Source organism: Hippopotamus amphibius, chromosome 8 (assembly GCF_030028045.1).
Source record: "Hippopotamus amphibius kiboko isolate mHipAmp2 chromosome 8, mHipAmp2.hap2, whole genome shotgun sequence".
NCBI lineage: Eukaryota > Metazoa > Chordata > Mammalia > Artiodactyla > Hippopotamidae > Hippopotamus > Hippopotamus amphibius.
The window spans coordinates 52785551-52813308 of NC_080193.1; the positions used below are offsets into that span (position 1 = coordinate 52785551).

Sequence of the window (27758 nt, forward strand, 5' to 3'; positions counted from 1 at the left end):
CAGAAGCAGACTCACAGATTTCGAAAACGAACTTATGGTGACCAAAGGGGAAACACGGGGGAGGTGGAGGGATAAATGAGGAGCTTGGGATTAACATACACACATTATTGTATATAAAACAGATAACCAACAAGGACCTACTGTATAGCACAGGGAACTCTACTCAATATTCTGTAATAACCTATACGGGGAAAGAATCTGAAAAAGAATGAGTGTATGCACATGTATAACTGAATCACTTCACAGTACACCGGAAACTAACACAACATTGTAAATCAACTATACTCCAATAAAACTTAAAACAAACAACAACAACAAAAAAAAAAAAACAGGAAAACCTGGTGGTTGCCTGGGGAAGGTGCCTTCCCTACCTTTGAAGTGGAGGCAGCATCTCTCTCATCCACATTCTCAAAGCCTGTCTTCCTTCTGGTGAATTCCAAACCAGTTCTCTGGCTTTCTCCTGAAACACCTCCCGTTGCCCTAAGACTGAACAACCCAGTACCTCTCCTTGTGGTTCTCCCCCTACCCCTGCCCACCCCCACCCCCCACCCCGCCCCAATTCCCTGAAGACAATGGCAACTGCTGTGCTGTCTTCATCTCCTCCCTGACTTCTGCAAAAACTCCCTTGATCCCAGACGGAGCATCCAGCCAACACCTGGCCTCACACCTGGTCCTGACCTTTTACCCTCAGCCACCGACTGCCACCCTAAATCCACACCAATACACGAACCAGCTGTTAAACCCTGGTTCTCAGCGTCCCACTGTCATGTCAGTGCCCCACACCAACAACTGCCAACCAAAGTGGCACTTCTAATCCAACGTGACTGTTCACTGACCTTGCCGAGGTCCTCCCAGCCCTGGCCCAGCTGGATATCCTGGTGCATTCTTAAGAGTCCCTCCCGTACAAACAAAGGACTCCCTAGCCCCTCCTTCTGTCACAGTCACCGGCTGAAAACCGTGACCACGTGTAAGCCCGATGGCCCACCTTCCCCACACACGTTCCCCACCACAGGAAGGTGACAAATTAAATTTGGAGCTTTTCAAAATAACTCCTTGGTGGAATTACAGAATGAAGCAACTGCTATGGAAACCAGTATGGAGGTTCCTCAGAACATTATAAATAGTCCTGGGACTTCCCTGCGAGTAAGGCTCCATGTTTCCACGGCAGGGGGGCGGGTTCGATTCCTGGTCAGGGAACTAGGATCCCGTGTGCCTTATGGGGAGAGATGGGGGGGGGGGGGGGGGGCCGGGAGTGGAGGGGGTGGAGGAAGGAAGGAAGGGAGGGAGGGAGGGAGGGCGAGTCCTACCACATGACCCACCAAATCCCACTGCTGGGTGTATTTCCAAAAGAATTGAAAGCAGAGTCATGAAGAGACGTTTGTACACCCATATTCAAAGCACAATTGTTCACAGTGGCTGAGGTGAAAACAACCCAATGTCCATCAGCTGATGAATGGAATCACAATGTGGTCTATACGTACAACAGAATACTACTCAGCTTCCCAAGGAAGGACATTCTGACACATGCTACAACATGGATGAACCCTGAGGACATTATGCTACGTAAAAACAAACCAGCCACAAAAGGACAAATACTGTATGATTCCATTTACATGAGGGACCTACAGTCATCAAATGCATAGAGACAGAAGGTAGAATGGTGGTTGCCAAGGGCTGGGGGAGGGGTAATAGGGAGTTGTGTAATGAGTATAGAGTCTCCGTTTGCCAGAGGGAAAAGTCCTGGAGATCTGTTCACAACAACGGGAACAGACTTAACACTACTGAACTATAAACTTAAAATATTTAAGATGGTAAATATGATATGTTTTTCAGCACAATAAAAGAAAGCGTGAAACAAAACAAAGCTTCTCGGAGCTCTGCTCTGGGGTGGTGCTGGAGGCAGGCTCGCTCCCTCTGAGCATCAGACACCCATCACACCCACAGTCGGCACACACAGTCACCAGGCAGCAAGGCTGGGGAGGCCTTCTATGTCTTTGCCTCTGCAATTCCAAGTTCAAGATTCACTCTGAAGCTTAGAGGCGAAAGAGCGAAAATTAGAAGAGTTAACTAAGAGCTGGCTGGATATTTCCCCATTCTCTCAAATCTTATTCTCTAGCAACGAACTGAAAACCAGTGGCTTTTCTGGCTTTGCCCCTCATCATTCATTCATGCTCATTAATATGCAAACATCAGTTCTCTCAGCTGGCAGTGATCTCATGAATTTTTAATTTACACGGGATGAACCAGAGATTAAAACTTTAAGCTAAGCCAACAATACAGAGGATTGTGAGTGTTGTTTCCATCCCTACATTAAGAATCTCCAGATGAATTCATGGGCATTATCACATTGAACAATCATCTGAGTATTATCAAAGCAAGTCTGTGAGTTTCTGCCTTATGGGTGTTAATAAAAAAACACATTTTTTTAGGGGTACCTGTTTGGGGATCATTAAAAACAGTGAAACCAATGACATTTCTTGTCATCAATCTTAATGCTGGAAAAACTCCAGGCCACCTGGCAAATGCTCACAGACACCCCAACACTACAAAAAAGCCACAATAATTTGTGGCTTTGTGACTAATACGTAAGACACTCATTTTAGCATAAAGGAAATAAGATTTAAAAAGCAAATTAGAAGAGAGAAACTCAGAAACACTGAACTCAATTCCTTCTAGAATTGCAAATCAAATTCTGGATTATTAACTCCAAAGAAAAGGCACAGGGAAGAGCTTTCTCTTCTGAAGGCAAGGCCCAATAGAAATATAAGCCCCGTATGTCATTTTAAATTTCTAAAAGCCATATTAAAAAGGTAAACAAAAGCAAGTAAAGTTAATTGTAATACAACTACATACCCAATGCATCCAAAATATTTTTATATCAACATGTAGTCAATATTGTTTTTAAATTATTAATAAAATGTTTATACTCTACTTTTCTTACTATGTCTTTGGAATCTGGTGTGTATTTTACACTTGCAACACCTCTTGGGACTAGCCACATATAAATCTAAACTGTCCTCTAGTGGCTGCCATACTGGATAGTGTAACTATAAATTCAAAGAGTATGTGTTCTTCTCAAACATATGGATGCCAAGTGGGGAAAGCGGGCAGGGAGGGGTTGGGGGGAATCAATTGGGAGATTGGGATTGCCATGTATACATTACCAATAAGAAGAAAATATCAAATTGTACACTTTAAATACATTTATTGTATGTCAATTGTATCTCAATAAAAGTTCTTAAAGAAAAAAAAAAATAAATGCTGATGGGAAATACTAAAATAAAGAGCTTTTTTGGAAAAAAAACAAAAACCAAAAAACAAAACAAACAATATGTGTTCTTCTGATAGCACAGGGACCAGCTCTTGAAAGCTGAGTATATCTCTACACTGCACTCTCCAAAGTGTTCTCACTGTATTCCTCAAGTACCAGCCAGCGACAGCTTCAGTGCATGCAATCACTGCTCCTCCCGCAACACCAGTGTTAATTCAACTTTGATCATTATAGTACCATCATCTGAAATTTTACAAAATCAGTTTACTACTATTGTTTCTTAATTTTTTCAACCAATAAACTGACTCGCTTTTTCAAAAATCAACCTTATCCTAAAGAATATCACATATGATATCACCAATTTGATACTTTAATTACATTTGTTAAAGAGCTAATGCATAATAAAATATACATTTAACACTTAAAAGAAGTTTTTGTGGTCTATCTAAAGCCAACAACTAAACAAACCTTTGCTCTTATTTTTGAATCATTTTCAGCATCATCTTTCAAAAGCTTTCCATTTGGCACACGCAACCTCAGATATGTTACTATCTGAGTCCCCTGACACTCAACACGTGTGTGTTTAACACAGCATCCCCATCAAGCGTATCTTTTGTCCCGGCACCACCACAAAGCACAGGGCATTTACTCATTTGTATTCAACTGTCCAAATGCTGCAGAGGTGAAGTGAAGCTGCTGCTCTAATGACCAGCGACGGCTCAGTCCCAGGGGAGCCCCCTTAATAATTAACAATGACAGCAGCTGAGGTTTACTGAGCTACATGCCAAACGCTGTTCTAAGTTAATATATATATATAACATTATATTACATATCATGTATATCGTGATGATTATTATCTCACTCACATAATCGTCACAATAACCCTATGAGGAGGTACTGTTATTTCCTCTTTTTTTCCAGATAAGGAAACAAGGCATAGAGCAGTTAGGATAGCTTCCCACGGTCACAGAGCTGACAAGCTGTGGAGCTGAGATTCAGAGCTAACAAAGCTGACTTTGGAACCTGGGGATTACCAAGAGAATAAAAAAACTGGAAACTGGAAAAGACACACGTTATGGTCACCAACACAAGTATCTCAAAGATAAAATCATCACCCACAAGATGTGGAAACTGGGGCAAGCAACACCCTCTAAATACAGAGGGACAGAAGAGAAGGAGAGTAATTTCCATGCCTTCAAGATGTCTTCTGTAACTTACAGTGGAGAACTCATCTTACTTAAAAACAAAGGAAAAAGAGCATGAAAATTCAAGGGAACAAAGATTCCAGGAACACAGAGTGAGAGAGGATGGAAGGATGGATAGATTGGTAGGTGGATTTGAAACAGAAGGGAAAGGGCCAGGGCACAACCTTTAAAAGAATGACACAGCCGTTGAGGAGATGACAAAAACTGGTTAGAACCAACTACGTCCAAGATGGCAGAAGATTCAACTTCCAGTGGACCTTGAGCCTTATTACACAGTCACTGTACACATCAGCATGCTAAATGACACACCCACAAGAGCCATGACAGTTCCAAGGCTAACCATAAAAGGTCAAAAAGTGGGCAGTGGCCCAATTCCTGGAAATCCCTGCCCGAGTAATCCTCCCACTCTACAGGCTATGAAATTACCTAGCCCATAGAAACTAACCTCCCCATATTTCGGGGGCCTCTCGTTTTTTGAGACGGACCACATTCTCTCTGTGGAATGTTTCTCTCCCTAAATAAATCCACTTCTTACCTATCACTTTGTCTCTTGCTGAATTCTTTCTGTGCTGAGATATAAAGAACCTGAGCCTCAGTAAGTCCTGAGACCAGGTGTGTTATTTCAACGAAAAGACAGTGGGTTCAAGTCTCAAACTGAGTTTTGACTAGGTTGGAGTCCCGGCCTGTGAATTCAAATCCCCATTTGAGTTGTGCAGATTGATCCACGATAGATGAATGGATGGACAGACAAATGAGCATACAAATACTCACCCCAGACTCGAGAGCAGAGAACAGGGAGAACTATAAAGGGACATCCCATCTCGGTGACCATCCCAGAAGGGGCCTATCACATACCTGATATCATACCAGCCAGCCCCAAAGGCAATTTGGGGACCTTATTCTCATTACCGGGACCGAAGCTACAGGGTGAGCTGTGCTGACAGTCTAATTATGTGGCCCTTGTGTGCAAGGGCTCTGCAGTCTGGAAGAAGATAAAACCCCACTTACATGTACTCCCTGTGGGCAGAGTGTACAGCGGCCGCGTTGCTGTAACGCCACAGGACGATCGCCGATGACAGGACGTCGAGGATGGCATCGAACTAGGAGAAGGAGACATGGGATTAGCGGTTTTCCAGAGTTAATGGGGCATAACTGTGACGACACGAGGCAAGTGTTCTGTGGCTCAGACAATCTGAACGAGTGACCTCAGAGCCAAGAGGCTGCACATACGTTACGGCCACTCATCATCCTCAAGGTGGGTCCTGAGCCAGGGCCCCCAACACGCAGCCTGGTGCCAGGGTCACAGCTCCTCCTGGTCCCTCACTCTGGGGTGTGCTGGGCTCGCTCCCGGGGGCCCCCGGCTCCCAGCACTCTGGAGGTGGGGGCGGGGTGATTACACTGTTCTGACACGTGGGAAGTTGATTCCCCCAGGGCAGGCGAGATAATTTCAGCAGTTTCCTGTCCGTCCCAAGTAAAAGATTCGGGCCAAGGACTCTATGTTTCTGGCTCTCCGTGGGACTGTTCTACCTGGGGTCCAGGGCTGAGGGTGGGGTCACCCAGGGGCTCCGGGAAGTCTGCCAACACTGTGAAATTGGATACAAAATCCAACCCATTTGTTTGAATGAACATGTGTAAGAGCGAGAAAGAGAGAGACAGAGGAAAGGAGAGGAAAGAGGCATGTGAGTGAGAGAGAGGCAGGCGGGGTGGGGGGTACATGTGGGCAGTGTGTGTCTGTGGCATTTTTCCGGAGAGACAGCCCACACCTTTCAAAAGATTCTGGAAAGAATCTGCACGCCTCAAAACACGAAGTTCTCACAACAAAAGGAAGAAATGGGTTTGGAAACAGGAACACACACCCTCAGGTACAGGAAGCCCTGAAGCTGTGCAGAAGGCCTGTTTAAAGGAGTCACTGAAGCACACTTTTCATCTGGAAAATTACAAGCATTAGCACGCTCTTGACGGGATGTGAGAAGACTTCACCCAAGTGTTCAGCATCTGAAACCCATTCTCTCTAACCAGCTCCCCTGAGGGAGCAGCCTTGGAAGACCAGTTACCCCTAGTCTGGCTACAGAATGACTTCCTAGTGCCAGCAGCCCTGATCTTAACTCCCAACGCCTCTGCCCACACCAGCAAATGCTTCATTTTCAAACCTACATATGCCCATTTTCAAACCTACAACCTTGAGGGGGGAAAAGAGCTAAAACTGTATAAAACATCCTCTCAACCAGTTGCAGAAAACATGGTGGCCCTGATCTCTTGCTGAGAATTAGACAGTGTCACTGCAGTTTACGTCTATTAAATTATAATTGTAGAAGCAACTTTTATAAAAGGCATGGTTGTCATGCTGTCTCTCATCTGCTAATCACCCTCTTAACTAAGAGCCCAGTGTGAGATTTGTGGGCTCGGGATAAACGTGCAAAACTTCATAAAAGTACATTTCAGGTTACTTACTGCAAACCCAAAAGCAGAGGCGCTGTACCTCATAACGGAGACAGCTAAAAAGAAAGAAAATATTATTCAGAATATTTTAAGACCTCATGGATAGTTTCTCTTATTTTTGAGAATATGCATATATTTGATATGGCCTTTTACATATCAGTGGAAAAGTTCTAAGAGAATGAAATTAAAAATTAACTGTACTTGTCAAATCTGAGAATTAAAAAAATTCAAGAGTGACATGAAAAGATTCTAGACTTCACCTGCAACAACCTCCCTTCCCAGTGTACCCTGGAGCACCAAAGGGCCAACTTCAGAATGCAAATACTCAAGCAGTTGTCAATCAAATGACTGCTGAGACTCTGAGTATTGAGAGCTGGGAACCACATTAAACTTTGAAAGTGAAACTGTAACCATCCAAACTGTTCCCATAATAACGTAATTAACGGCGGTATCTACATGCACACACCATTGCTGGCACGGTTGGAAAAAAATCTCTTGCCCACCAGAGCTTAAAATCCAGTGAGGACCTCAGTAACACTGTTTAGGAAAACAAGAACAAATTATCTTAAACAAGAGATGTCTACAAAAGTAGGTGCCACCATTATAATTAAAACATGTTTCATCCATATTCAAAAATCGATCTACCTTTTGGAGGGGGCAAGTTGACTGGGTAGCACTTTTGTCTAATTCTGTGATCTGTTCTGCGCCAAAGCAACGTCCAGTTTCAAAGATGGTTCTCAGTTTGACTTAATAAAGCAGGTCTCCATGCAAAAGCCATATTAAACAAGCATATGTCCACTCACTAATAAAGAATGAAACCCAACCCAGTGGGTCATCAAGGCTTTGAAGTGGATTGTTTTGGGCACAGGTGTTACCGGCACTCGCTCAAGGAGTAAGGGAGGCATGGACACAGGGCATGGAGGTCAATGCCCCTCTGGACTCCCACTCGACTCAGCACACATCTCTTCTCGGGGAGCTGCCTTCTGTCTTATTCACCCCAGGCAGCCATCCTGTGCTTTGTACCCCGGCCCCCAGCCATAAGGGGGTCTTCCGACGCAGTGTGACCCAAGCATATTTCATTTTCTATGAATTAAGAATTCCTCTGTGTAGCAGAAATAGAAAGGATTTTACTGTTCAAAAGGATGTAGCTGATAAACATACTAAGAACTTATTTCTCCGAATTCTGACCAAGTTCCTGGCAGAACTAATCTAGTATGTCAATGTACTTATCTTCTTTGCCTGGCAACAATTTGATGGACTTTTGCATGTTATAAGTAACCAACTGCTGGCTTGATTTTTATAGATAATTGCAACACAAGATTAGCAAGTGTTCTAAAAATGTTTCAAGCAAACAAGCAAAAAAAAAAAAAGAATTGAGACTGAGAGAAAGTCTAGTCGGTCAATTCATGCTGTTGGAATTGCAACTTGGAAACACCGGAGGCAGGGTTTGCTACACAGACTGAGGAGCGGAGACACAAGCACAGGGGCAAGCGCTGCACTGTGGCCAGAGAGAACCGCTGGCTTCCCCAAGCTTCCAAGCCTTTCCAGAGACTCAGCCACATTCGGGTCCTCGGGCTGTGTGAGGTGAGCTCAACCCACCACAGTCCTGACCTTCTGTGCTTGTGACATGAGCTGCTCCTGTCACCCCTGTCACTTTCACTGGCTCAGGGAGAAGGGCAGAGCCAGCTGTGTGCAGTGACTGACTGCACCTTTCAAGGCCAACACAGGTGTGGCGGTGCAAAGGGGCACTGGCCCTTCCCAAAGAACTCAACTCCCAGGCCAAGTTGACCTGAAAAAAAGGGGGGAGGGGGTGCCCAGGCATTGACTCCTCACCAGGTCGCCCTGAGCCCTGAGGTGCCTGTAAGACACTGAGCCTGGCTCTCAATAAGTGCTCAGTAACTGTGAATGAAGCTTAATCCAATTTCATAGAAACAAATCGGCACGAGTATCTGGTTTGTTTCCTTTACAATCTCTTTTTAGGATATCTTAGTTGTGTGTTTTTGTGGTGACTTCTTTACCAGTAATGGAAACCTTGTTAACTCTTACTAGCATCTTGCACAGATGCTCAGTATATACCTTAGATGAAGAGCTGCCCAGGCCAGACCCCCCTCTCTGTCTCCACCTGCACTGTCTGGACTGGGCAGCAAGGAATGGACAACACAGCTGGAAAAGCCCTCCACTAGCCATCGCAGAAGACCTCCTGCTTTCTAAGTAGTAAACCATCCCTTTACAATGTTTTAATCAAGTTATTTGCTAATATCAGAAGTTCACAGAGTGGGCCACAGATTCAAAGAAGTGGATGCCCACTGGATTAGATTAAGAAACACAAGGAACCTTGTCTCAGAGACTCAGGAATCCAACAAAGGAGACAGCCATTGAATGTGGTATTTCCCTGACTCCACGGGAGTCAAGGTTCGTGATCTCACGTACTCTTGGAACTATACTGGAAAATTCTGCTTTATGACTTAAGCCTGCCCAGTGATAACCAAGAACACAAGTGGAACATTCACATTGTTCTATTCCCCACACACCAAGGAAAATGACCGTCCCATGTCTCATTTACTTCTAAATTGGCTCCATCTAATTTCCCTGATGCGACGGAAAGGGGGGAAAGCTGAAGATTGCATGGGGAATCGAGGGTGCACTTAAGGGCCCTCCACTTGGAAACGGCTCTGGCAGTTTCCCTTTGGGAGCAACTCCCCAGCTCTCATGATGACAGAAGAGCAAACTGTCATTAGCATGGGACCCAAATGGAAGAGCTCAGCCCACCTTTTAGGAATTTCTGAAGAGTAAATGACTTTATTTTCTTTGGCTGTAATCTGACGTGACACATCCTAATTCTGGGATAAGAAGGGACTCAAAGGAAAGGCTGAATTGGTTTAGACATCCCCTGCTCCCACAAAGAGAGCCAATTGTGGGGTTTTCATCAGGGCATTTCCAACTTCCCTCTCACTAGGAATGAGTTTCACTTGAAGAAATCCTGGGCCAGAATGACCCACCAAGGCAGAGATTATAGGGCAGGTGCCCCTGGAGCCCATGTGTACTTGCCTGAGGGGAGCTGGGAAGCCAGCAAAGGTCCAACAAAAGTGCAGCGGTACCTTTAATGCAGGTGCTAGATTCAACACTGGACAACAGAGAACAAAAGGCCCTTTCGACCTCAGACCATTATGCTGCGAGCTGGCAAGGTCCAATCCCATTGCAAGGGTGGAGCTCTCCTAGGAAGGCTGCTCCTGGTCAAGGCAGAGGCCCAGCTGAAGGTAATGAAGTCTCTGTGGCCCTCAGTATGCGGTGTAAGGCTGTTTAACAAACACCAAAGCTGCTCCTGGACTGAGCACCTGAAACTGTGCAGGGCCCTGTGGGGCTCCTGGGCACAAAAGCCTTTCTGGGGCCCTCATGTCTTGTTTGCAGGGAATAGGCTTCATTCAGCCTCCATGACCTTCTCTGAGTTCCAAAAGGCACGTTCAAACAGTTGTTGATCAGGGAAGGAAGGGGATGTAGCGACAAGGGAGGAGCAGCCAAGAAACAATAGTGCAAACTCCCACTATGGGGAGTTTGGGGTTGGTAGATGCAAGCTATTACATATAGCATGGATAAACCACAAGGTCCTGCTGTATAGCACAGGGAACTAGATCCAATCTCCTGGGATAAACCACAATGGAAAAGAATATTTTAAAAAAGAATGTGTGTGTGTGTATACATATATATATATAAACTGAGTCACTTTGCTGTACAGCAGAGATTGACACAACATTGTAAATCAACTATACTTCAATTAAAAAATTAAAATAAAAAAACAGTAGTGCCACCTTGGGGCAGGGTCCTGCTTCCCCCTCAAGGGATACACATATCTTTGAGCTGTTTTGCAGGTCCTGAAACCCCCACCAGGTGGGAGAAGTTACCTGTCTGCTGCCCACAAGCACGTAGATCCCAGACAGGCTGGAACCAGAAGGCTGAGGATGCTGACTCCCAATGACCTCACCGCCAACCCATCAGAAGAGTGTCCATGAGCCGCTCACACCTTCTTTGAACCATGACTGTAGAACTCCTCACGACCCACTCCAGCTGGGGACACAGTTTTGAGGGCATGAGCCTGCTTGGCCCCCTTTGCCTGGCAAAGCAATAAAGCTATTCTTTTCTACGTCACCCAAAATTCTGACTCCGAAGATTCAAATTGGTGAGATTCACCCTGGTACCCGTGTACAGAGGCCAAATTTCGACGACACGCCCAACCATCAGCAGCCTCCAGATTCCTCTGGATGCCACAGGTACCAGTGGGAAAATTAGGGACCTTTTCAGGAATGCTTCTGCTCCTCACATTCAGAACGTGTCTCTAACACGCATCGCTGAACCATGCACTCAGGGAGGCGGTGCAGCATACAGGCCACCAACGGCCTACACGCCACTGAGTCTCATACCCAGCAGAACGGAGGCCTCGGCCTCCCGCCTCGCGCTGCCCCCCTCCCCAGGTGTTGAGAATGGAGGTGGGCTGCCATCTGATGAGGCAGGCCTCGCACACCCAGAAATGCTTAACAACCGGGCTCCTCTCACTTTCCCTGCTGTTCTGTTTTTTGTTTTTTTCATACTAAGACACAGAGTTCTTAAGATGTTCCTAAGTCAGAGGAAGATCTGCAGTTTGTGGCCAGCCCAGCAGCCATGCCCCACTGAGTAGAAGGGCCCCGACTCTCCTCTGGGAGACAGCAGATCCCCTACCCTCAGGCTATGGGGTTTGGGTGGGATGGCACTGTGACCCCCACACGAGTCTAACCCTGTTCCATGGCCAACGTTAATGATTCAGAAATAGCACAATTCAGTGTGAGCCAGTGAGAACCTCTCCTGAGTTTTTGCTGAAAATATTGGGAAGAGGATGCATTTCTAAGAGGGGACTGTAGAGTTGGCAGCACGGAAACAGGAGCTGCTGGTAGCAATTTTGCCCTAAATGAGGAGAGGCTGCTTCACAACGAAGCCAATACAGAGGAAGGCAGGAAGTCTACCCCTATATTTTTCAAATACATCAGCCAATAATTTTTAATTTGCTTCAGCCCGTCTGAGTTGAATTTCTATCAGACAGCCAAATGAATCCTAATACAATACACCTTGACCCAGTCATCCCCTTTCCAAGAATCTCTTTTAATACCCAAGGAATGGACACCCTCTACACAAAACGTTCATAAATAGGTTTGCATGATTTATAATAGCAAAACACTGGACACAATTTAAATATCCAGCAGCAGGGTAATGATTGAAGAATGGTCCATTTAAAGAATAAGCTATGTGCAGCTGTTCAAAAATGTTTACCAAGAGTACTGTTGGTTAATGCTTATATTAGCACAAGATCAGCAGATGGAATAAGGATATTGATCATACACAGCTGGTGTATTTGGTGCCACCAGTACTGGGTGCCATGGGAAAGGGTGGGTCTAGGTCAGGAGGAGTTCTGGCTGGTACAGGTGCAAACTGAATGGAGAGGTCGGAAGAGGCTTCATTGAGAAGGTGAGATTTGAGCAAAGATCTGGAGGAGGTGAGGGAGTGAGCCATGCAGTCACGTGGAGGAATAAACTTCCAGATGATGAGAAGAGTCAGTGCAAAGGCCCTGAGGTGGAGCACCTGGCACCTATGGGGCCATTTTGTCTGAGACAAAAGGGAGTAAGAGGGAAGTTATGTGAGGTAAGATTTCCTTATTGTTTGAGCAAAAAAAAAAAAAAAAAAAATAGGTAGAAGAGGGCAAGAGACAAGATGATATATGTGATACAATACAACTACGGTTTAAAAATGCATTGAAAACAACTTTTAAAAAAATCCCTCAAATGAAAACAGTGGTTAATCTTTGGCGGGTTGGAATATTTGAGTCGTATTTTTGCGGATTTCTTTCCTTTCTACTTTTCTGCATTTCCTACATTTTCCACAACCATCCTATATGACCATTCAAATTAGAAAAAGAAATCCATTTTATTTGGGGGAAATGTTATCTGACTTGTAACAACATAGTCAAAGATCTAAATCAGCACAGTAGAAATCAGATTTATGACACACATCTGGGAGCAGGCGGCACTGTGAGCTCATGAATGCTTCTGGTAAAGAGGAAAGCATACTACCACACACGTCTTTATTATGCCTCCATTTCTGAAATCCATCTCTCAAGGCCAAATCACCTGCATGAGCAGCTTGCAATTGCCCCCAAGGAGTTCTCAGAAGCACGGTGGGGGCAGACAGGCCAGGGACACAAACAAAATGTCACTTCCCATCTAAGGGACCTCTAGCCTCCCAGTTTTTGTGTGTCCTACACTCTACATTCATTTACATGTCAAGGGAATAATAACAGCTACACTCCCAGAAGCATAGGTACAACAGAAGTCCTAAGTAAATATTTATACAGTTCTGGTTAAAGACCAGACCTTCTTTAACTAAGTCCCACTCAGGCCAGAAATCACTTCAGCTGGAAACTCCAATTCAAACAGAAGGACAGCTGGAAAATGGACTGGACCCAGGCAACCCATTGTTAGAGCCAAGCCACATGCAAATCCCGCAGCTGAGTAAGCAGCAGGCTGGCAGAGGTGCAGACAAAGTGCCTTGGAAATGCACAGGGAGGTGAGAGAGCCAGTGAGACAACTGAGGGTCAAGGCCGAGAGCCCCTCAGGATGAAACAAAGAACGCTATTTCAACTGCAGGCGAGATGAATCCAACAATGAGGACCCATCTGTCATTCTCACCGAAGTCAGGCAATAATTGTCTTGAGCCTTAGCACTCTTTAGCAATACCCCAGGCCCCGTAACACCTCCCAGTTGTTAAATTATGTGCCCAGTAAAGCTCTGTTAATAAATCAATCCCACTTTAATTAGACCACCTCAGTCACTCAGACGCCTAGCAACCACCTCGCCCACTGCCTCGGAACTAACTCCACTTGTGCACCCTTCTTTCCGTCATCCAACTTCATCATGCTGGCTGCAACCTAGGCAGCAGCAGAAGTCAAAATTAATTGATTGATGTTCTGACTCACTTCAACAGAACCTCCAACAGCTTCCAGACTCTCCCTCCCACTCAAACAAGAATATCACATACTACCAAAAATGAGGATAGGATGTTGAATTCCGTCATCACTGAAGGAAGAGTGTAAAGCAGTCAGAAAAACAACAAAACTGCTTAGCCAGTTCAGGTACTCATCCTCAGTGGTAACACAGTGACGACTCTGTATTTTATCTGTCTAGAGCAGAATTTGCAAAAGGGACACCTGAGGATGAAATCCACATGTTTTTGTTTTACCTATACAGTATTATTCAAATATCAGAACTGGCTACCAACATTTTTAGGTCAAGAGACTTCAGAAATTAGGGGAGGGGAAGGGAGGGGAGGGGAGGGGAGGGGAGGAGCACCTGAATGTTCTTGGCTTCTCTGGACAACCTGAGATCTGCCAGTGCTGGGTAGTCCCTTTCAGCGGTGCCAGCGCTGAGTTTGGATAGAGCGTGTTCTTGGCCAGCTGCCTTTCCTGCAGCATTGGACCCAGCTGGTCTCGCTCCCCTGCCTGGCGCCGCTGGATATCTAGCTGACCCAACAGGCTTGCGGGTATAGCCCTGAGCAGCTTAAGGGAAAGGATATTAGTTTCACCTCTGTATCTGCAGTTTCCAGCAAAATACCTGCTAAATATTCACTGTGCTGCAAGAACAGTAGCCTCCAATGTTTTCACTGTCAGGTCTGGCTCTCAGCAAATTACAGAAAGCTGTATGGTGGGTCAGTTCTCAAGGCCAACACCATTCTTTGAGAGCTTCAATCTTCCATAGAACCTGAGAAGCAATCAGTAGCCCAGGCAAGCTATGGGCACTGCCCACCTACCCTCCAGGGCTCTGCCCGTCTGCAGACAGGGAAGCTCTTGCCAAGACCTCAGGGACGATTGTGAAGTTTTCACTCTTTCTTTCATGTGACCAAGAGGCAGGTGGTCATGTACGAGCAGTGGCCATGAAGTCCCTTCCCCCCATCCCACACCACAATAACCTGTGTGACCCACAGCAAGAATAGGCATGAAGAAATTAGAAAATACTGCCCTTGAGCTACTGCTCTGGGGCAGGGAGCCTCATTTGATGGTGACCTGGGCAGCTTTGCAATGACATGCACTTGCATTCAGGTTTATAATAGGAGGCAACTCCCGAAGTGTCTTGCCTGGACTCCCCACATCCTCCTAACCATCCCCCTGCCTGTGCCTCTGCTCCAGCACATTCTGTACATGCAGCCAGAGTGGTTCTATCTGTCCCACTCCCAGGAAAGACCCAGGTTCTTATGATGGATGAGGCCCTATGCACTGACCTCCTCCCTACAGCTGTACCTGCTCATTGACCTCCCCTTAGTCAGGTACTTCCTGCCAGCCTGGGCTCTGGCTCATACTTCCGCCTGGAGCATTCTTACCCCAGAGTCCGACTGGCCCACTCCCTCATCGCCTTCAGGTCTCTGCTCAAAGCTCACCTCGTAGGCATGTCCTGGTCACCAAACTTAATACTGCAACCTTCCTCTTATCACACCCTACAGTTCTTTTATCCAGAGCAAGGACATCTTCTACCACACCATCCTGTTTACTTATCTATGAATATTGTATACCATCTGCCCCTCTCCACCCATTAAAATGTGAGCACTACAAAGGCTGTAGGTTTTTCTGTTCTGTTCCCTGGTCGTGGTGTCTCTCACATGCCTAATCAGTGCCTGAACACATGAAAGCACTCAGCTTAATTGATTGATTGACTGAAATGACATCTTCCCCTTAGCTCCAACATGCAGTGAACAGAGGCTTCAGGAAGAAAGCAGACAGGACTGGCGTTCAACATGCATGGAGAGGCCCCAATGCATGACCAGGCAGCCATTCCCTGAGCAAACAGAAGTGGCAGCCAGCACTCTGCAGGGCATCACACAGAAAGCAGCCTCTGTAAGGCCCATCCTTTTAAGGACATTTGGAGCATCTGCAAATAGCAAAGATCTAGGACTATGGGAAGAGACAGAACAGCTGTGAACCCAGAAAGCCAAGAGCCAGCACAGGATAAATAGTACATGAAAAAAACGTCAGAATGAGAACAACCCAGGGAGTCTCCACCATGGACCAGGGCACATCGCTCCTTCCAACACACACCAGACATTCATTCACTCTGCTTCAGTGAGTGTAACATGGAATGCACCCACCCCCACTCCAGAGCGGGAATCAGCATTCCTGCAACATGAGCGGGTCTACTGCTGCTTAACAGGGAGAAACAGGGTTTCAAGAGGCTCTCAGGGATCCTAAGGCACAGGAGGCACCAGCTCAGGGATGAAAAGCCGAGAGCCCAATTTTTCATGCCGGAGTTTCTTCGGCAGCACAGCACACTTTCACTTTGCTTCTTCTACAAACCAGGAACAAAGAGGAGGAGAGCTGCTGGAAGCACGGTTACCCAACTTTGATGATCTTTTACGGTCTTTCAGTGGAGTAAATGATCCTCCCTCGCTTGTTGCTATATTCATTCCAAAGACCTCACTCGCCAGAACTAAGGGGAGGAGCAAGGTTCTTGCTGAACATCAACAGGGACTTCCTTGGTGGCGCAGTGGTTAAGAATCTGCCTGCCAATGCAGGGGACACAGGTTCAATCCCTGCCCCAGGAAGATCCCACATGATGCAGAGCAACTAAGCCCATGCACCACAACTACTGAGCCTGCACTCTAGAGCCCATGAGCCACAACTGTGGAGCCCCTGTGCCGCAACTACTGAAGTGCATGCACCTAGAGCGCATGCTCTGCGACAAGAGAAGCCACAGCTATGAGGAGCCCGTGCACCACAATGAAGAGTAGCCCCTGCTCACCACAACTAGAGAAAGCCCGTGCGCAGCAACAAAGACCCAACACAGCCAATAAATAAATAAATAAATAAGACTTACTTCAAAGCTATAGTAATTTAGATAGAATAGTACTGACACAAGGATAAACAAAAAGACCACAGAACAAAAAAAGAGCCGCACATATATGGTCACTTGATTTATAATAAAGGTACTCCTGAAGTACACTGGGAGAAAGAAAGGTCTTTTCAGTAAATGGTGCTGGGCCGTCAACCCTACCTCACACCACACACAAAACACAATTGTAGATGAGCCACAGGATTTAAATATGCTAAGTACATGATAACATGGGGATACCTGAAATATAATATGGGAGAATACTTTCATAATCTTGTGGGGAGTAAGATTTCTTAAACAGGATTTAAATATGTTTATCATAAAGCAAAAGATCAGTACATTAAACTACACTAAAAGACCTCATTAAAAGAGCAAAACAGCAAGCCACAGAGTAGAAGATATTTGCAATATGTATAACTACTAGCAGACTTGTAGTCAGAATATGCAAAGTCTTACAAATCAATAAGAAAGAGAAAAACAACCCAGTAGGAAAATGGGCAAAAGGCTTAACAGGTTCCTCAAGAAAGATGATAGACAAATGACCAATTAACATGTGAAAATATGCTCAACTTCATTAGTCACCAAGGAAAATAAAATTAAAACCCACAAAAAGATACCACTACACAGGAAAAAAAGGCTAACCATTTCAAATGTTATCAAGTATGTGATCCAACTGGAATTCTTAAAAACTGCTAGTGGAAGTATAAAGTGGTACAAACGCTTTAGAAAACTGGTTGCCAGTATCTACAAAAGCCAGTCATACTCTATAACCCAGCCATTCCACTCCTATATACCCAAGGTAAATGCATACATGTGGATACCAAAAGACGCTTACAAAAATGTTGAGAGCAGCAGTGTTCCTAATTGTCAAAACTGGAAGCAATCCAAATGTTCAACAGTAGAATGGATAAATTGGTGGTATATTTACCCAATGGACTATCGCACAACAGTGGCAATAAACAAATTATAACTACTTGCAACTACATGTATGAATCTCAATAAATAATGATTAGGGGGAAAAGGAAGGCAAACAAGAAAGGATTCACTGCACAGATCATCTATTAATGATTCTGTTTGTATAACTTCAAAAACAAAGCCATGTATGGTGGTAGAATTCAGGACAGTGGTTACCTCCGGGGCAGAGAGTAGTGACTGGGAGGGAGCAAGAAAAGAGATTCTCAGGTGAAAAGATGAGTGTGACTGCGTGGTTACATAGGTGTGCTCATTTGGTGAAAATTCAAACTGTGTGATTTTGATCTGGGCACTCTTCTGTATGTCTACTATACTTTAATTTTCAAAAGAATATTTACAAATCAGCATTTTAAAAAAGTCCAAAATATGAAAGCAACCTAAATGTCCATCAACAGAGGAATGGATAAAGAAGATGTGGTTCATATATACAATGGGATATTACTCAGCCATTAAAAGAACAAAATAATGCCATTTGCAGCGACGTAGATGGACCTAGAGATTGTCATGCTGAGTGAAGTAAGTCAGACAGAGACAAATATCATACGATATCACTTGTATATGGAATCTAAAAAATGATACAAATGAACCTATTTACAAAACAGAAATAGTCACAGATGTAGAAAACAAACTTATGGTTACCAAGGGGGAAACTGGGGGAGGGATAAATTGGGAGATTAGGATTGACATATACACACTACTATATATAAAACAGATAACTAATAAGGACCTACTGTATAGCACAGGGAACTCTACTCAATACTCTCTAATGACCTATATGGGAAAAGAGTCTAAAAAAATGGATGTGTGTATATGTATAACTGATTCACTTTGCTGTACAACAGGAACTAACACAACATTGTAAATAAACTATATTCCAATAAAATTAATTTTTTAAAAAAGCCCAAGAGCCTAAAGATAAGTGAAGAAAAGACATGAACAGGTAACTTCAGAAAAAAGAATCTAAAACAGCCAATAAGCATAAGACAGCAAAATTGAATAAGAGAAAACATCAGTTCCGTTTCACCTATTAGAACGGCAAAACTAAAAGAATGTTTTAAATGCTAGTATTGGTGAGAGCATGGGGATACAAATCCTCTTATTCAACATCAGTAGGAAAATCTCTGACGCGAAACTTGGGAATGTTCAGCAAAATACACGTACATTAAACCCAGCAGTTCTATTCTGAGATATATAGTCTACACCTGTACTGACACACGCGAAGGAAGAATACACATTAAAGTGTTTATTACAGATGTACAATAGCAAAACATTCACCACTTTATCCATTTAGAAGGGAGTGATTTAGTAAATTATCGCACATTCATTCTATGAGATGACATCATTAAGCTCTTTGAAAAAGACTTGGAATGCTGCAGAACGTAGTGAGTGAATAAAGCAAGGTAATGAATAGACTGTGTGTATATGTACAGAAATAAATGTATACATAGGCAGATACAATTTCAGAGAAGTTACACAACAAACTGTGGATGCTGTTGACCTCAGGAGGGGACTGGGAGTGTGAAGTTGAAAGGATGCTCTCATTCCACTGTACATGCTTTTGTATACTTTGGGTTCCTTACTCTGTGCATGTACCTGCATGTATTTCCAAGGTGGAGATAGAGGTCCATGCGCCACAACCAAAATAAGAAGCCTAACCACATTCGATACGGCCGCTGCACATCAGTTATTACCATACATAGTTGCCCGCCACAGTATACAAACGTGATTTGGCCAAAAAAGGCTTGTGCAGTTGGAGGTTAGAGTTGCTGGGCTTTAACTTTTTAGACTACCTGGGCCTACGTTCCAGTTAAAAAATCACCTAGACCTACCATTTGTCAATATCCACAAAGTAAAAGTAAAATAAAGGTCAGAGACTGCCCAAAATTAATGACTCCAAGACAGCACCTTTCTCTATTGCAACAAAACATTTCCTTCCTAGTCGGGGATGATGGTGAGGGGGAATCAAGAGGAGGAGGAACAAATGCACACATCCTCAGTGATTCAACTGTCCTGGACACTCACTCTGTGCTCCAGACACAAAGGTCAGAGAATGTATTCTGCAGTGGCTAAAAAGGTCAGGTCTCCACTTGGCTACATTGCCCCCTCTGTTAGGGGTTGAAAACTTACATGGACAAACAGCAAGGTCCTACTGTAGAGCACAGGGAAGTATATTCAATATCCTGTGACAAACCATAACGGAAAAGAATATGAAAAGGAATGTGTGTGTGTGTGTGTGTATCTGAAATATCTGAATCACTTTGTTGTATAGCAGAAATTAACACACTGTAAATCAACTATACTTCAATAAAATTTACATCTTTTTAAGTTAAAAAAAGAAAACTACATAAAAAACTTACATTTTCCTATATAAAGGTCAGCATCACTTCTGAAGTAAATTGCATAAGCTTAACACTCTTATCACTTAAAATAATAAAACAAGATCCAAATAAGTTTTAGAATAGAATAAGGCAATTTACTCAACAAGTATCTTTCACTTTTCAATATTTGAAAGCTTGTGTTAAATGATATACTTTGGGGTGGCCCAGGTCTACCAGTAAAGTATCGTCAGCTTTCAATAACCTTGAGCATGAGTCATCATGGCCTATGAAAAGGTAGAAACAAGAATAAAGGAAAGAAATCTTAAATTCAGTTTCTAAGTCAGCAAATGCATCAGCTCTGCGTCTGCCCTGTGAGCAGTCTAAAGTGGGAAGAGTAAAACAGCAAAGACAAGACATCAGCAGACCCATCACATGATCAATACCACTTCACAGCAGAAGCCTAGGCTCAGTTGCAAGAACAAATATGGAAGATACAATGCTTGAACGTGAATTATAGACACTTCATGATGTCACTAAGCCAAAGACCCAGAGTGCAGCCAGTTACCCTGAGACAAACAGCCTGACCTGGTAAGATTTTATAGATGAGCGCTGTGTTCTGGGCATTTTACATGAACTGGGACACTCTCCCAGTGATATTGAGCTATAAATCAAAGATGAATCAGTGCTGATGCCCCCAGAAGAAAGTAAAACAAAGGAGTCATGGTTTTTCTTGGTCCTATAACAATAATTCTTCCCTGATAGGACTAGCTTTATTTCCACTCACTGCTGATAAATAACTCATAACTACATATCAGGACAGTGAATGAAACTCTTAACCATGGTTGGCCCATCTACCTCAGGGTTTTTGCAAATGAATCCCTTAGGCTCTATAAGTTTACAACTTTTATGGATCACACAGGGTCTCCCACCCCACTCCTACCTCAGAGCAACTTCCTTTTTACCTTAAGAGCACAGCAACTTCCTTTTTAGCTTGATTAAGAATAAGAGTTCTGTCAAAAGTTAGCTGCAAAGAGTTAATTAAAAAGAACACTTGAAAAACACCTACAAATGAAGGCTTCCTATGCACATTAATAAGGGGATGGTCTTCACACTACACAGCATCCTTTGTGGGTAGGACTGGTGTTCTAGCCAATGCCCAGCTCCCGGCCCAGATCAACCCTCTAATACAATTATTATCCATCAGGGAAAATAAGGCCATACTCTGTTCCCATACTCAGAGATGGTCCTCAAAGACATCCGTCAACTACCACCAACCAAAGGGACCCACAACACTCAACTGTGTGGACACCGTGGAACCTTTTGTTGGGACCCACCTATACTAGACAGTTATTTTTGCTCATTCTGCTTTCTTATTCAGGTGAAAGAAATCTTTTCTTTTGGGGGGATCTGTCCCTTCCCAGTGGGGGTAATTGATACTGAGATGGCCCTGCCTTCGGGGGCAATTCAAGGCCACCACATATTGGATAGTCGGCCCGAGAATGAGACAACAGAAGAGAGGAGAGAGGAGAGGCAAGGAAGGAGGTGGGAGAGAAACAGAATTGTGACAACATCACTTGAGGCCACGGATCCAGCCAACTGCACTCAGTAGTATGTTCTCATTTATTGTGCTTAAATTAATATGAGGGATGTCTATTGCTTGTAACTGGAACACTCTTGACAGCTACAACACACGAATGTCTCTTTCAATCAGAATACTCAATGCTAAACATGACTCCCCCACTCATGTTGGCTTCACTTCAAAGATAAATTAGGAACCAATTCCGATGAGGATTTCTGCAAACAATAAGCTGTCCTCAAGTTATAAATAGCCTCAGTCGTAAGACTCCAATTACATCCAATTCAACAACAAAGGATGCACCAATATGTAAAACACACAGCTAATAGGATCATGGCTGAGATGGTATTGCCTAGTTACTGTCTCACTTTGCAGTGACCCTTTCTCACTGGTATTTATTTTCTAACCAACAAAGCTATGGTTTAACCACAGAACAGGGTTATTTCTGCCAGCTCACCCCCACTTGCCTCGGCCATGACCTTTTCTCACTACCAAGTTCAGGGGTGGGGAAAGCATAAGGTATGGATATTATTTTTACTCAGAAAAAAAAATCCGAAGAATTCTACTGTATAGATCTTCCAAGAGTTTTAGAGTACCTACATCAGCAGCCCTGGTAATTCACCAGAAGGGCTCACAGCAATCAACATTTAGTCATATGCACAGCTAAGACTGATTACAGCAAAAGGATACAAAGCCAAATCAGCAAAGGGAAAAGGTGCTCGGAGCGAAGTCCAAGGAGACCAGGCACAAGCTTCCAAGAGTCCTCTCCCAGGGAGGTCAAGAAGGATGCGCTTAATTCCTTCAGCAACAAGTTGGGACAACACGGGCAAAGTGTTTTCTCCCAAGGAAGCTCATCAGAGCCTCAGCACCTGGGGATTTTATTGGGGGTGGGGTGGCCTCTCAAGTACCTTCTGTCTAGCAGGTACCAAAACCTCAGACTCCCAGAAGGCAAGCAGGTGCTCAGTGTAAACCGCACTGCTTGTACAGACAGTTTAGGCTCAGTGAGCCACTCTGATCATTGACAGAAAATGTCAAATCCATGCTTCACTAGTCAAGTTTCCACATGCCACCCAAAGGACAGCCTTGCAAGCAGGCTTTTCAAGGAGAGCAGTGGCCCACCTGCTACATTAACGGTTTCTACACAGGATCAAAGCTTAATTCCTCACATCAAAGTGAGAATGGAGCCCTGAGACACGAAGTGGCTTGCCCAAAATCACAAAGCAAAGTTAGAACTGGCACCCAGCTCCCCAGATTCACAGAGAGAGGAAGATACAGGCAGCCCCACCCTCAGCCTCCAGACACGAGGTTCACTTCAGAGCAGAGACTGCAAATGAAGAAGATGCAAAGAGAGCGTTGATTCTCCAGCCACAAATTCTCCATGGCAACATTCATTACATCCATCACTTGCAAGTTTCACTGATGGAATAAATATAATTTTTTAATATTCTACCACTAACCCTCCTCTTAGAAAAAAAAAAAAACCTCTCTGACTCAATTTAATTATATTTGAAAATACCAAGCTTATTATCACTTTAATTAAAATTATACATTTTCACTTAAAGCTGGAAGAGTCCTTAGAGATGGTCCATCTAGTCTAACGTCTTTATTTAACAGAAACAGCACTGGGATCCAGGAAGAGAGGCAAGTTGACCGAGGCCCCATCATCAATGTGTCTAAAAGCCGGGACCGGAATCCTCCTTTCCTGACTTTAAGTCACATGCCCTTCTAGTGCCTCTCACAATCCCATCAGTCCAGGCTCACGGACCATACACGTTTATCACAGGCCCTTAAGTGCCTATAATAAATAAAGTCCTCTTCACGAGCTGTGCAAGGAAATCTGTAGAGCCCTGCAAAGAGCCAGTATTCCTCAAATTAGAAAACTAATAGGGCTTCCTAGGTGGCGCAGCGGTTAAGAATCTGCCTGCCAATGCAGAGGTCACGGGTTCGATCCTAGCTCCAGGAAGATCCCACATGCCGCGGAGCAAGTAAGCCCGTGTGCCAAAAAAAAAAAAAAGAAAACTAATAAAAATCACTGCTGCCCCGGAGGATATTTGACTTGACATTTAGATGCTATTTAAATGTATCCACTTTTAAATATTCATGCCTACCCAGAAGTACAACATAGTGCTGAATCTGCGAAGATTCAGGCCTAAGACATCGACCACCCACAAATGCAGCCACTTTACTGACCACCAAGGGGCCTTCTGCGCCCCAACTCCTGAGCAAGCTGTGTGCTGACGAAAGAATATCAAGGGGCTTTTCATGGCCACTGGACACAGATTTCAGGCTCCCCAGCTCATCATCATTATTACAGCACAGGAGGAGAGCCACCAGGGCACGGAAAGACAGAAAACTGGTCATTCCCTGCAGAACAGACTCTCACCACATGCAGTCCAGCAACTGGAAGACCCAAATGCTGAGAATGTTTCCATACTCTAATGTGAAATACACGTCAAATTTTTTTTTAAAACAATGATGGATAGAAGGAGCTCAGTCTAGAAAGGGACATTCAAGGTGTACAGAAAGGTGTGAACCCAGCGATTCTCACCTGGGGGCACTATTTTCCACCCCCCCGGACATTTGGCAATGCCTGGAGACGTTGTCACAGCTCGGGAAGGGGGATACTGATGGCATCTTGTGAGAAGAGGCCAGGGATGCTGGTAAACATCTACAATGCACAGGGCAGCGGGCAGCACCCCGCCCCCCCCCAAGAATTATCCCTGCCAAAGTACAACTAGTGCCAAGGCTGAGAAATGCCGCTCCAAAGAGATGAAGGCCGATTCCTGGTTCTTGAGAGTGCGTAGATAGATCGATTCTAGGAATTCTGTGCTGCTTTAGTGTTAAGCATAATGACATATAAAGATAATTTCAAACTTTAAAACAGAATTTAAAACATAACTTAATTAACCAGAGGATTCCAGTTGCCATAAATATTTAGAGTTTCAGTTTGCTTATTTCACTGTTTTAAGGCTTGTGTCCATTCATTCTGCAAAACTTGAAATGGTTTTTTGGTAGAATTTGGTCATCATACTTGGGACGCCAGCTGCAGCTCTGCCTCCATTATTAGAGCTCGGGGAGTTAAGACCCTCAGGTGAACTTGGAGAGGCACCCACAGCCAAGCATCTGCTATGTGGCCTGCGTGCCAGGGCCTCTGGCTACCACCCAGCAGTTTGTATTTTTAATTACGTTTCTAAGAGTTTAGAGTAAAATTTCCCAAAACCACTATGAAAACACCGGTAAATCAAGACAGCAATTAGGAGTGAGAAATAAAATGCACATTGCCAAGCAGTCAAGAAGCAGCAGGTCCTGGTAACTTAGGAGACAAGAGTGGGTGAATACAACAAAAATAAATAAGATTTGCTTATTGTGTGTTTATGGGGGGGAAAATGGCCAAGCATTAAGAGAGTAAAACAGAGCCAGAGTACCAACCATATACCAAAGACCTAGGAAGGTGTGTTCAAATGTCCCCTCCCCCAAATTACTTAGTACTCATCAAGGTCTTTTGGTGTTCTTCAAATTTGCACCAAGAAAACACCGATTTGAATGAAGAAATTATCTGAAGACCCAATGGTAGGGTAAACTCATTAACAGGAGGTGTTGTGCTTGCAGGTTTCCCAGATGCAAGACAGGAAGAGACTGCATGATGGCTCAGATGGATGCAAAGCCCTGTACAGCTGTGCAGGCTGTTCACTGCACAAGGGATTCCTGCCGAGGGGTCCAGTAAGGGCCACTGGACTAGCCAAGCTGAGCACTCTAGTATGGGGGCTGCATCCATACTCAGGAAAGAGGACTTTGTGGTTTTTTTCCCCCTAATATGCTCAAAGTTGTCCCATGGCCTAGAGGTGATTAGACCATGTTTTAGAACATGTGGTAGAGAAAGAGGCAGGAACCATTTGCTGAGCAAGGCCAGCTCAGACATGTCAGGCTCCGGGGAGAAAGGAGGCAATGTAGGTGTCCTAAGCCCCCAGCCTGGAAGGCCAGACAGAGGGGAGGGAGGCTCCTGACCTCCTTGGCCCTGTTGGATATTTTTTCAGCACAGCTTGAGGGGGAAGAATCAAGAAGAGGGAAATGATCATAAAGCACACATACTGACAGCTGGGATAACTTTATAAAGATGCTTGGCAGAAAGAGAGACACAGACGTAGAGAACAAACTTACGGATACCAAGGGGGGAAGGGGGGGAGTGGGATGAATTGGAGATTGGGATTGACATATACATGCTACTATATATAAAACAGACAACTAATGGGAACCTACTGTATAGCACAGGGAACTCTACTCAATGCTCTGTGGTCACCTAAATGGGAAGGAAATCCAAAATAAGAGTGGATATATGGATACGTATAACTGATTCACTTTGCTGTACAGCAAAAACTAGCACAACATTGTAAAGCAACTATACTTCAATTTAAAAAAAAAAAGAAAGTTGCTTGGCCTTGATTTTCACCTACAAAATGGGACCTGGTTAAGCAGTCTGGAAACAAAGCCATCTAAACCATAGTCAGACCCTGCCAACTACAACTCCCCACCATTTCTGCTTATGTTCATCCAGGAGCTGAAGCTGAGAAGTACTTCCTAGGGCAGTGGTCCCCAAGCTTTTTGGCACCAGGGACCATTTTTGTGGAAGACAATTTTTCCAAGGATTGGGGGGTGGGGTGGGGGGCAAGGGGGTGATTTCAGGATGATTCAAGTACATTACATTTATTGTGCACTTTATTTCTATTATTACTACATCAGCTCTACCTCAGATCATCAGGCATTAGATCCCAGGGGTTGGGGACCCCTTACCCAGGGTATCAGACAATTCCCTGGGATAATGCTCACACCTGCCTTTATTTCAACTCTACACACTTTGTCTGAGGGCCTGCTATGTGTGCAGGGTTGTGAAACCAAGCTGGACCCTGGGGGGCCCTCTTGGGCACAAGAGCCTTCCTGTGTCCCCCATTTCTAGTTTGTAGGGGAAAGGCTTCACCTTCCTAGATCTTCCCTGAGTTCCAAAGGACAGAGTCAAACAGTTACTAATTAGGGAAGTGAGGGAATGCAGGAACAAGGAAAGGCACTCAAACAGTAAATAGTGTAGCAGTAGAGCAGGGTCCTAGTTCCTCCTCAAGGGATGTACATAACAATCTGATACACATCTTAGAGTTGTTCTACTGGAACTAAGCCCCCCCACCCCACCCCCTCCAGGATGGCAACTTCAGGATGAGCACAAGACCCCTGCAGCACCACCCTGTTACCTTACCACCAACCAATCAGAAAACAGTCACACAGCCTGCAGCCCTCATCCCAAATTTTGCTTATGAAGACTCTTCCCTGAAAATGATCAGGGACTTCAGGTCTTTTGAGCACAAGCCTCCCATCTCCTTGCTTGGCCCTGCAATAAACCTTTCTCTGCTCCAAACTGCAATGTTTTGGTTTGTTTGGCCTCACTGTGCATCAGACTCGCAGACTTGCATTCATTGCAAGCTGCAGGCACAGAAGTGAACAGAAAAATCCCCGTCCCTGGGCTCACAGTTTCGTGGGGGAGACAGACATATAGGCAGTGTTCTCAGGGTTTTTCCTAGCTCCACATCATCCCCTGTGTCACCCTCTAATGAGACAGGTCTCTCATTACAGGCAGCCATGCCCAGCCCCTAGGAAGGCAGAGCAAATTCACTGCAGCAGTGCAGTGTGTCCAATTGGGCTGGGAGAGAACACAAAAGATTTCACAGACAAGCCTAGTTCTATTTTAAGTTAGGCAGGATTTCAACAGGTGAGCCAGAGAGAACATTCTAAGTCAGAACAAGGCACATTATGGAGAAATGGTCTCCAAGCAGCATTGACCCCCCAGGAGACGTACTGAAACCGAGCAGGACCCTCTGGGGCTCCTGGGCAGGGATGCCTTTCTGTCTCCGTTTCTTGTTTGTAGGGAACAGACTTCGGCTTCCATGACCTTCCCTGAGTTCCAAAGGGCAGACTGAAACAGTTGCTAATCAGGGAAGGGAGGGGTTGCAGAGACAAGGGAGGAGCAGCCAAGAAACAATAGTGCAGCCTTGGGGCAGGGTCTTGGTTCCGCCTCTAGGGATACACATAATACCTTTGAAC

The 27758-nt window shown here is 44.6% G+C and overlaps 1 protein-coding gene across 1 annotated transcript in view; it reads right to left on the reverse strand.

Moving 5' to 3' along the window:
* TMEM163 (transmembrane protein 163) overlaps positions 1 to 27758 on the reverse strand; it is a 238594-nt gene that overhangs the window by 86935 nt on the left and 123901 nt on the right. Inside the window, exons 3-4 of the mRNA XM_057745777.1 lie at positions 6928 to 6971; positions 5485 to 5576 (exon numbers count right to left, since the gene is read on the reverse strand). Of these exons, the coding sequence (XP_057601760.1) occupies positions 5485 to 5576; positions 6928 to 6971 (136 nt within the window). The remainder of the gene's footprint in view (positions 1 to 5484; positions 5577 to 6927; positions 6972 to 27758) is intronic.